A 12,151-nucleotide genomic window follows, 5' to 3' on the forward strand; every position below is an offset into this window, starting at 1 on the left:
TAACAAGAGTTTACTTGAAGTGCCTACAGAGTTCACATGAAATGATGCCCCCACTTTTTAGTGTTTTCTGCATTTAACACCATGTATTGTTCTATATTGACCAAAGTAACAACAAACACTTATATTAAGAGAATATAAATGTATGTAATACAATTTATTTTAAGGCTTAAATTGGGTTTGATTCAGAATAGAGGACGTTGTTGAGAATTCAACCCACCACAGGTGCAATATAAATGTTGACAGCAATAGCTAATTTTCTGGCCAGTCAATGTTTGAAAATGAGTGTATTAAGAAGGTACTTTTTTTTTTTTAAATGATTTATGGTATTTAAACAGGTTGGTTGTGTTTGTTGTTTATTTTCAGTGAGTCTGTTTTTGACCTATCCGTAGTCTGTAAAATAGTGTTCAAAGCCATCAATTTCATTGGCTGAAACTTGGCCAGAGAGAGATGACTAAGCATGCAGCTTTGAGTCAAGGCTGACTCATAGGTACTGCTGCTGGTGCTGCTACTACTGAAAAGAAACAGAGATGGATGTCGTTCCAGTGTTTTTTGTTTTATAATGTGGTATTTTCTTTATTGTTGCAGCTGGTACCATGGAAAAGTCAACAAACAAGAAGCTTACAACCTGCTTATGACAAGTAAGTGCCTGTTGTCTTTACAGATTTATTAAATCTTAATATCATTGACATGCATTGTATATAAATAAACATGGACTTCTGTATCAAACGCAGTAGTGACATGCAAAATGTTAAACTTAATTTTAATAGAAATATTGATGCCAATAGTTAAAGGTCATGTTGAACAGTTTTTCTTGCAACTGTTTGGCTGGAAAGAAATAATGAAAAGTATAGGATGGACACTTTTCACTGCCTGGAATTTTGTGGCTGCGTGATGCAGGAAAGTGCGCCCATTAGATTATCGGTTACTGTGTTCCTGCACCAAAAGTTCACAGGACAGGAGCAAGGGCTGTGTGGAGGAAGAACCTCAGGAATTGAGAATAGGAGAGAGGTGCTTTGTGACTTATGGATGAGTGCAGGGTTTTCCCTTGGCTCACGGAGGTGACACTGAACCGACCTCCAGGGCTGGGAAGCAACTGTTGTTTCCCCCCCAAGGGGAACCCAGAGGTGAGAGAATGGGAAGAATGGAAAGAGTTAGGATAGATTTGGACGGGGGTCCCTTCTGGCTCATGGTTGATGAAGCCTCTAAGGTTGGGAAGTGAGCTTCACTTGCCCCACAGGGAGACTGTTGCAGAGCTGGAGCAGCATAGTGGCAGAGGAAGGGATGGAGGAAACACAAGACAGAGCTTAAGGGCATGACTTGGGGTTTAAATAGGGAGATAGGCAGATATTATTGGTGGGACAGAACACTAGCCCTAGCTCCTGCTCCCTGAACCGCACACAAGGTTAGAATTAAACTTTGGTAATATTTGCTAGAGGTTTTTATTTTAGTTTAAGGATAACACTTGGATTAAAAAATGGATGCAAAGTAGGATAAATTAGCAAAAATACATAAGTGGGCCTACGTAGTAAGCATTTGGTACACATGGAAGAAATAAGAATTGAGACAATACACGTTCATTTTTGCAAATGTACCCTATGGTAGTTCCAGGTGAAACAAATTAAATTGCAAATATTCAATTTGTGGAGGCAAGATTCCCAACTACTTCTGGTCCTTTTGAATAATTTTTTTTTTTTAATAATCTTAACAACTGACTTTAAATGAAACTTGCATTGAAGTTACATTATCTTTTTTGTTTAGTAGGACAAATATGCAGTTTTCTTATCAGACCTTCAGATAACACACCTGGGGACTACACTTTGTTCTTTCGGACAAATGAACATATCCAGAGGTTTAAAATATGTCCCACTCCAAACAATCAGTATATGATGGGAGGGAGATACTACAACAGGTAAATAACATGCTTCTATGAAACACTTATGTCTTTTTCAAGTTGTAAGACAAATGAAAATAAACCCTCACTATTGGCAATTTCTGTTTTTGAATAATTGTATGGCAATGAGAAACCATTCCTGAAAAATACAATATATTGCAGTTAAATGAACAAGGGCTTAAGTTGGGGACTTACGTTTTTTGTTTTAATTTAAAAGATGAACATGTTAAACAATGGCCACTAAGGGATTGTCTGGAATGGATAATTTTCTTTTAATTTCCTCTGTAGTATTGATGACATCATTGACCACTATAAAAAAGAGCAGATTGTGGAGGGTTTCAACCTGAAGGACCCTGTTTCAGTGCAGGTATGTTCATAATATCTATATGTGTCTGCAATTTTTTTTTATTTCATTTACATTTGTGGAATGAATAGCACTCTCAACACAAAACAGGCAAGGGACCCTCTTGATTTCTTTGCCAAGATGCCTTATTTTGAAACTCAAGGCACCACCCTCATTTCTAGGGTCTAGGAGGTGTTTCGAACAACATGCTTATCCAATTTTTGGAAAAGCCTTTTTTAATGTTGGTGACAAGAACTGCACTAAAAGCCCCAGAACTCTGTTTTGAGAACACTTTCACACTAGGTTCTTGATTTTTTAATTCATGACCTGGATTTAGAAAACCGCTGGCACTTTGCAGATATGTTTTAAAGCTAGTGGTACCTTCTTGATAAACCATAGTGGGTTCACTAGTACATCACAGTTTTCAATATAACAAGAAGTCGTCAAACTTTACATTTTCTTTTTTTGTTTAACTTCAGAATCAGGAACAAGTGCTTTCTGATATTGTGGATGGAAAAGAAATCTACAACACAATCAGACGTAAGACGAAAGATGCTTTCTACAAAAACATTGTCAAGAAAGGCTACCTCCTAATACACAAAGGTAAGTGTTTGTACATATATACCGTATTCCTTCGAGTTTAAGACACACTTTTTTAAACAACTTTTTCTCTTCTCAAAAATAGCCTGCGTCTTAAATTCAAGTACAGTATAGTGATACGTGTACTAAAATTGCCAACAAAAGACATGACTACCCGAGTACACAAACAGCAAAGTGACTGACTGCTTAGAAAAGACGAACAAAGACACCACTGCCCGAATACACAAGCAGCAACGTAACTTACTATGGACGGCAAACTTTGTCAGCGTTTTCGAAAAAAATCTCAATTTGTCTCTTTATCCGAATGCTGCTCCATAGCATGCCGCAGTGTTAAAAGCGCAGCACACACATACTTGGCAATTCAGAAAAAAATTCCCCAGTCATCCAGGCGGCTCTGTTTGCACGGTAAACCACAGGGAGGTGGTGAACGCCTCTAAAATAATGTGGGTTTTTTGATTTGTCAGTCACGTTTTTCACTGCCATCCATATTACAGCAAAGCAGGACTGAAATTATTTCCTTTTGTCTTTCCAGGCATGCTTGTTTGCTTGCTGTTGCAGTCACTGCTGTTTTTTCAAACTGTAAACCTGACACCGTACAGGAATTAAATAGCCATGATACAGTACAGGGGTAATCACTCAGTAACTTTGTGCAAACAGCTGATTGATTGTCAAGCTCTGTCAAGCTTTTTACAGTAAAGTGCTACCTTTTATATTGAAATATGTGTGAATGGCAAGAGATTGAGGTGAAAACAGCTGATTGGTGGATTAGTAAGAGTAATTACTACAGTAATAAGCAGTGTGTTCGTTATTTTAAATCTGTGGGAGTGACACATAACGAGATCCAAACAGCTGAGTTTGCCCAAAGTATATGGCGTGCTTAACACGGTATAAATGATGTCTTTGTTATTGAAATCAATGGGAATGGCAAACGAAAAACGCTATTTGTCTTATATAAACGGCTGCCCGAAATAACTCTGTACGGTATAAGTGGTGGATACTTTACCCCAGTGAATTAACTACAAAACAAAGGATGCCAAATAGCAGTTCAAATTAAACGTTGTTTTGTTTATTCCCGAAATAAATAGTACATAAAGTTGAAACCACATTTTATTTAAATGCACGCACGTGCATTTAAAATATAATATGCGAGCACGGGGTTGCACAGAATTAATTCACGTGCTGGGATTCAAGTGAATAATTAATTAGTAATTGAATCCCAGCACAACAGTATATATAGATGCACATTTTCATTCAGTCGGGGTTAGGTGTTCGGTGAGTGGAGAACGGGAGAGAGAGGAGAAACTAAAAAGTGAAAGAAAGAAAGAACGTAAATATTGCTTTACTCACCGTGTTTGTTCGTCCCTGTTTGTTAGTGTGTGTTAGTTTTTGTTTGTCTCTTTATTTTGGCGCAAGTGCCGTGTCCAGTGTTTTTGTGTTTAAAACCTTTTATTTTCTGTTTATTAAATGCTGAGCGCGATCACGCGCCCAGCTTATACCAAACCACATCTCTCTGTCGTTTGTGTTCCTGTTTCTGGTCTGACGCCACCCACTCCGGCCGTCTTTGTGACACGTGGTGTCAGAAGTGGGATCTACAGCGCCTCCAGGACTCCAGGCCAGAGCAGGAACAGCATTTTTGGATTAAAAAAAAAAAAAAAAAAAGAGAGAGAGAGAAAAAAAAAAGAGGGAAAAAAAAAAAAATGGCAGAAGACGCAATCAAAGTGCGGGACTGGATGCTGGAAAATGCTGGGCTGGAGGCCCAGTCTATCCCAGTAGTCGTCCAGTTCCTGCGATTTATGGATAGGGAGCGATGGGAGGCATATGCGAGGGAACAGACCGTAAGCACCTGGGAGGAAGGTGTGGGGTTGGTCCTCAGCTACCTGGAGGCAGTTATAAACGGAACAGCAGCCCAGGTAGCAGGACCACCAGCAGAGGAGTACCTGCTGTCCCCATCTCCACCAGCAGAGGGTGAATACCTGCTGGTCCCACCTCCACCAGCAGAGGGTGAATACCTGCTGGTTCCACCTCCACCGCAGTGGGAGGACTGCTTGCCCCTCACACCTCCACCAGCAGAGGGTGAATACCTGCTGGTTCCACCTCCACCGCAGTGGGAGGACTGCTTGCCCCTCCCACCTCCACCAGCAGAGGGTGAATACCTGCTGGTCCCACCACTGCCAGGAGCAGAGGAGCTGGAGCTGCCTCTGCCTCCACCACCGCCAGGAGCAGAGGAGCTGGAGCTGCCTCTGCCTCCACCACCGCCAGGAGCAGAGGAGCTGGAGCTGCCTCTGCCTCCACCACCGCCAGGAGCAGAGGAGCTGGAGCTGCCTCTGCCTCCGCCACCGCCAGGAGCAGAGGAGCTGGAGCTGCCTCTGCCTCCGCCACCGCCAGGAGCAGAGGAGCTGGAGCTGCCTCTGCCTCCGCCACCGCCCGGAGCAGAGGAGCAGGAGCTGCCTCTGCTGCCCGTACCTCCGCAGGGAGTACGGTGGCCGGAGCCCCAGAAAGGGGAGCTGCCGGCCACGAAGAAGGGGGAGGAGGTCTGGAGACCACTTTCCCCAGCAGCAGTTTCGCTGCAGGAGTTCTTGTGGCCGGAGCCCCACAGGAGGGAGCTGCCGGCTACGAAGAAGGGGGAGGTCGGGGGACCACCTGCCCCCGCAGCTTTTTCGCTGCAGGACGGGACCAGCATGCTGTCAGCCGTGCCACTACCGGCAGGGGAGCTGACAGCATTGCCAGCCATGGGCCTACTGAAGCCTCCCTTCCCAGCCCGAGACTTTGTCCTGGACTGCTGGATTTTTAAGGGGGGAGGTGGCCGTTGAGGCCATGTGTGCTGCGCACAAGGGGGGGTATATGTGGCAAAGTGCCCTGCCCCTGTGTGCATTTGTGTGTTCTATGTTGTATGTATGCGTGCGTATGTTAATGTTGGTGTATAGATTGGTACACGGGATATAAACAGGTCTGTGTTTCACGTGTGTTTAAATTGTATATTTGTATTTAGGCACGGGATTGCACATCACGCACGTGCATTTAAAATATAATATGCGAGCACGAGGTTGCACAGAATTAATTCACGTGCTGGGATTCAAGTGAATAATTAATTAGTAATTGAATCCCAGCACAACAGTATATATAGATGCACATTTTCATTCAGTCGGGGTTAGGTGTTCGGTGAGTGGGGAACGGGAGAGAGAGGAGAAACTAAAAAGTGAAAGAAAGAAAGAACGTAAATATTGCTTTACTCACCGTGTTTGTTCGTCCCTGTTTGTTAGTGTGTGTTCGTTTTTGTTTGTCTCTATTTTGGCGCAAGTGCCGTGTCCAGTGTTTTTGTGTTTAAAACCTTTTATTTTCTGTTTATTAAATGCTGAGCGCGATCACGCGCCCAGCTTATACCAAACCACATCTCTCTGTCGTTTGTGTTCCTGTTTCTGGTCTGACGCCACCCACTCCGGCCGTCTTTGTGACACTCATGAATAAGCATACATGCCCCTGGCATTACAATAGGGCCGGGTATAAGGACACAAACTATGTGATACCACACCAGCGCACAGAGGCTATCACGGACATTTGCAGAGCTTTTTTGAGATGTTATAGTAATAAAATAATGACTTGGGTTGCATTATTGAGGAGTTTGGTGATAAAACGAGTGATCAGGAGATTATCGATCGGTATGTACCACTATTATTATTATTATTTATTTATTAGCATCTGTGAAAGCGATAGTGAACGAAAGGGTGGGCGGGGCTGGAGATGCCTAGTGAGTGCTTTGTTGATATGCAGGGCCTTTTAAACCCGTTTGACTGTGAAAAAAAATACTTTTAAACAGCTCGTCTAAAATTAACTGCGCGTGTGAAAGTAAATTGGACCTGACGCGCACTTAATAAATGGACTGCAAAGGGTTAAAGCAAGGTGGCTGTGCTGGATCGTACCTGTAGTACTGACTTAACTTGACTACAACCGACAGGAATACTTTTTGTTCTGTGCTGACTTTCCAGTTTGTTTTCAAAAAACCCAACTGTATAAATGGATAATTGTATGTAAAATAATGTGATATCTTTTAAGAATTGTGTGTCGCCCTGGATAAGGGTGTCCGCTAAAAAATAAATAATAACAATATACCTCTAAATGCATGTTTTCCTTTTTGCTTGCATGGATACAAAACTTAAATAAATATGTAAATATGATTTTATAACATTCGATTTTGACATATAGTGTGTATTTGCTATGACAATTCAAACAAAATGTTGCTGTTCTATGATCATTTAAAAGCTAAATCCACCTCCGCAGTAGGATCACAATTATCCTGGTATTTTGGATCAAAGTAATCGTGATCTCCTCTTAAATTCTGAAAACCCCAATTGCAACATTTAATCGTGATTAACAGTGTGATCGGATTACTAAAACAAAATCTGGATCACAGTAGTCTTGATCGCATTTTGATGTTTTGAAAAACCCAATTGCACAATATAATCCAGATCAAACACGGAAATCCGATTACCAAAGTTTTGAAAAACCAGCCCCAGGTGCTCAGTGTTAGGTATTTAAGTTAAGTTAAAATTGCCTAAATGAGTTGATTAAGAATCTGTATAAATAATCGAAAAGACATGATTTTAATTAACGCAAGAACAGTGAAAGATATGACCGTACCCCGCTTGAGTAATGAAGATCACCTGGTTGCTAACGGCATGCTTGAAGGCGGCCTGTCTGTGAGAGGTTGTCCGGAGAATGAGATATTGTTGTTCTTCAACAATAAGCAGACTAGTCCAGAGAAACCAGGAAACTGGCTCGGGACAGGCCACGTCCTGGAAGGCAGAGGGTCACCACACTGGCCCACCACGTTGTGGTGAGCTTTATGCTGATGGTGGGGCAGTGGAAGTGTGATGATATGGGGAGTAATACATTGCTCAGCAATACATTGACAAAGTCCTTGAGGCAACAGTTTTTACATTCCTGCAAGCCAGTCTAGAAGTGTTGATTTTCTAGCAGGACAATGCAAGACCACACAGTCCTAGGATTACAATTGCACGACTTCAAGAAAACAATGTCGAGGTCTTGCCGTGGCCAGCTTTTTCTCCTGACCTGAGTCCAATAGAACATCTGTGGGACCAAATCGCCCCACAACCGTAACTAGCCATTCTTTGCCAACTGGCTGCAGTTGCACAGGAAGAGTGGCATGGATTGTGTTAATGTTCAGGGAGGTCATACATGATGCTAACTTTGTAATGTTTTCATTTTGACAGTGTGTCACATTTCATACTGAAAACTTTGATCTGTATCTATGTTCACATTTTCTGTAATTTTGTTTGATATCTATGTTTAAAATATTTGATTTAAATCCATTAGACCCGAGCAGGGTTCGTACGCTAGTCTGGAAGTGTGGAAAAAGTATGGAAAAATGCCATGGTCTCCAACTGATTTCCAGGTCTTGAAAATGCTTGAAAAACCATGTCTCTGTTATGAAAGACTTGAAAAAGTCTGGAATTTTACTAGTATCACTGGATAATCAATAATTCTGCAATTTATTTTTTTATTAATAATAATTGATCTCGAAAGCGGGTCAGCACCTCTAGCGGCAGCTGTCTAGGCAGTTTACTAGTAGCAGCTATATTGCTTGCTACCAAATCCCGCGAGGGTTGCCCAATGTAACACCCCTGACAACTCAAGCAATCGTATCCAGTCAGCACACTAGTATATGTCACATGACAGACAAAATTTATACATTTATATTGAAGGCTATGATTTTTTAAACAAAGTTACAAACTGGAATTACAAGCTACTGTACTCTGCTCACCATGATTCACATTTTGTTATCTTGTAGTTACCTTTATTTCCTTGTAGTTTACGTTATTTCCCAACCCAGAAAAAAAAAAATCGAATACAAAACAATAGTTATTATCACTGACTCAGATAAAAAAAAAAAAAAAAAAAACGCTTTCTGTAGCCCCTATGGTGTGTATAAACGTAGCATGTTAATATCGCTTTTTTCATGTCTTTAATGTGATTAATAAAATGTACCGGTAATTTTATTTTAAATGTATGGTGCTTGCTTGTAACTTACAGTACCGAGTGCAGCAATAGTCTCTGGTCCAAACCGTCAGCTGAGTGTAGATATACTATTTACGTCCTCGCTATATGGCCTTCATTATACGATTTAAATACTGATTAAAAAAAAAATCTAACTGCTGCTGATGTTGGCTCATACAGCTCTATGCAACCGGCACGGCAAAGCAATATCGATATGTGTTTTTTTTTTTTTATTAATAAGTAACAAAGATTTAAATTAACATTTGCAATTGAAACAAACTGAAACTTTGTGCTTTTTTTTTGGGGGGGGGGGGGGGGGGGGTGTACTGTGTTGTTCAACGAATAGGATATATAGGATATAGCCAGAATACTGGATGCAGCACGCCACAAATAGGTACTGTACTTGTAATTCTACTTTTATTCACAATCTCATTGCTATTATTATTAGTGGTAGTAATACATATATATAATAAAGATATATATATATATATATATATATATATATATATATATATATATATATATTTATATATTATATATATATATATATATATAAATATATATATATATATATATATATATATATATATATATATATATATATATATATATATATATATATATATATATATAATATATATATATAAATATATATATAATTTGTTCTATGTTTTATGTATTTTAATTGTTCTATGTTTTATTACCAGGCAAAGGCAAAAGGTGGAAAAACCTGTACTTCATCCTGGAGGGGAATGATGCCCAGCTAATCTACTTTGAAAGTGAAAAGCGAGCCACCAAACCCAAAGGTTTGATTGACCTGAGTGTCTGTACTGTGTATGGGGTCCATGACAGTCTGTTTGGCAGGTAAGCTAACAATTTGTTCTCTTCTCTTTCCTTCATATTCTTTATAAGTTGTGACCTATGCACATTTGTTCATTATGTTGCTAAAAAAACTCTCATCTCACAAAACAGTTCACCCAGGTTTAGGGGGTAGGGTGTAAACGCGCACAGGTGCAGCTTGGTGTTCAAAAGTGAATAAGCCTGACCAGTTTTGTGTATTTTGTCAGACTGTCAACCTCAACCCTCTGTTTTATTGCAGTGAATTATTTCCTAATAATCAAATTTCTTGGAGATGTAATTGTATACTGAACAATAGTATAAAAACCTTAAGCTCTGAATTTGTATCAGCATGTTTATACAAGAGTTATTATATTTCACTTAAGTGCCCATGACACTCTGTTTTTTCAGGCCAAACTGTTTTCAGATTGTAGTTCAGCACTTTAGTGAGGAGCATTACATCTTCTACTTTGCAGGAGAGACACCTGAACAGGCTCAGGTATGTATGAATACAGAAAATAGTAAACCTTAAACATTTTGACTACATAGGTCTTGATTTATTAACTACATTCACTTGTTTTTTAATAGGACTGGATGAAATGTTTGCAAACATTTTGCAGTAATCTAAGAAAACCAACTCAGGCACCATCCAATAAGCGTCTTCGGCAGGTAGAATTGTTTTATAATTGTATTTCCCATCACAATATTATTAACCTGTGTTGTAGTGATTCATCCCATATCAACGTGATATATCATATCGTACGAAAGGTATGTATCGTTTGTATCAAGAAGCACAACAGAGCTCATTGTAGTTCACCAAATGGTTATTGAATGAAGAATACATGTGTTTTATAGCTGGCATGACTACATACCCACCCTATCTCGTTAATTTTGTTTTTTTTAACAAAAGTCCAAAGTTAAAAGATCATTTGATCTTATTGTGCATCATACAAATCTGGACCATTATTTGTATCGTGATGCATATTGTGTTGCGAACTGCATATTGTGATAAGTATCACATCGTGACTTTAGCGTATCATTACACCCTGAGTATTAACTAAAAATGAACTAAAGAATTGTACAGTACTCATTTCATAAGATTATATTTAAAAAAAAAATAGTATGCATATAATGAAATTCATAAGTTGGACAAGAAGTCCAAAGCATTGATGGAGTGTTATATGTTGGTTTGGGTTATACAGCACAAGTAACCAGTAGTATTTTTTTTGGTTTGTTTTCAGGTCAGCAGCTTATGTTTATATGTTGAAGAGGCCCACAAACTTCCAGTGAAACATTTCACAAATCCCTACTGTAACATTTATCTGAACAGTGTGCAGGTAGCAAAAACACACCCTAGGGAGGGGCAGAACCCTGTATGGACCGAAGAATTCATATTCGAGTGAGTTTTTTCTGGTGTGTCAAAGTTATAAAGAGACATGTTGGTGATTGTTACTTTTATTAATGTTAGTATGATCGTTACTATTTGTGTTTAGAGTTTTGTTATATTGACTAAGTTTTTTTCTTTTAGTGACCTGTCAAGTGAAATAAACCGGTTTGAAATAAGCTTGAGTAACAAGACCAAAAAGAATAAAGATCCAGATATATGTAAGTAATCATTGATAGATATACAGGGTGTACTAAATATTATAAACCTGGTGGATTGACTCCGCCATTATCGTTAGTCCTGTAAATTATTGTTTGGTTTATAACAGCATTATTATTCTCTGCATCATTCCTCCTAAGCATCAGTGTGCAATGCAGCAGCCATTACTTGCTTGATGATTGACCTTGACATTCATTAAGAGCCCTCGCCTTTTGCTCAGGGCACCTACATTGGCTCTCAAAAGTATTCACCCCCCTTGGACTTTTCCACATTTTATTGTGTTACAACATGGAATCAAAATGGATTTGATTAGGAGTTTTTGCCACTGATCAACACAAAAAAAGTCCATAATGTCAAAGTGAAAAATAAAATCTACAAATTGTTCTAAATTAATTACAAATATAAAACAGAAAATCATTGATTGCATAAGTTTTCACCCCCTTTGCTATGACACACCTAAATAAGTTCTGGTGCAACCAATTATCTTTAGAAGTCACATAATTATTTGAATGGAGTCCACCTGTGTGCAATTAAGGTGTTTCACATGATTTCAGGTTAAATACAGCTGTCTCTGGGAGGTCCCACATTTGTTTAGTACATTTCCTAACAAAAACTACATCATGAAGATGAAGGAACATTCAAAGCAAATCCGGAATAAGGTTCTTCAAAAGCACCAATCAGGGGTAGGATATAAGAACATTTCCAGTGGTCATTCTATGGTCTGATGAGACCAAAATAGAGCTTTTTGGCTTCAACGCTAAGCGCTATGTTTGGCGCAAGCCTAACACCGCACATCATCCTAAGAACACCATCCCTACCGTGAAGCATGGTGGTGGCAGCATCATGCTATGGGGATGCTTCTCTG

At 39.5% G+C, this 12,151-nt stretch overlaps 1 protein-coding gene across 3 annotated transcripts in view; it reads left to right on the forward strand.

The window, feature by feature from the left end:
• LOC117403679 (ras GTPase-activating protein 1-like) overlaps window positions 1-12,151 on the forward strand; it is a 49,134-nt gene that overhangs the window by 27,440 nt on the left and 9,543 nt on the right. For 2 of the 3 annotated variants that reach the window (XM_058986936.1, XM_058986930.1), the window contains exons 7-15: window positions 586-638; window positions 1,759-1,909; window positions 2,180-2,258; window positions 2,714-2,837; window positions 9,554-9,710; window positions 10,095-10,182; window positions 10,272-10,352; window positions 10,925-11,082; window positions 11,212-11,288. In XM_058986936.1, coding sequence (XP_058842919.1) covers window positions 586-638; window positions 1,759-1,909; window positions 2,180-2,258; window positions 2,714-2,837; window positions 9,554-9,710; window positions 10,095-10,182; window positions 10,272-10,352; window positions 10,925-11,082; window positions 11,212-11,288 — 968 coding nt within the window. The remainder of the gene's footprint in view (window positions 1-585; window positions 639-1,758; window positions 1,910-2,179; window positions 2,259-2,713; window positions 2,838-9,553; window positions 9,711-10,094; window positions 10,183-10,271; window positions 10,353-10,924; window positions 11,083-11,211; window positions 11,289-12,151) is intronic. The other variant, XM_058986945.1, reaches the window with a different exon arrangement.

Source organism: Acipenser ruthenus, chromosome 2, assembly GCF_902713425.1.
Source record: "Acipenser ruthenus chromosome 2, fAciRut3.2 maternal haplotype, whole genome shotgun sequence".
NCBI lineage: Eukaryota > Metazoa > Chordata > Actinopteri > Acipenseriformes > Acipenseridae > Acipenser > Acipenser ruthenus.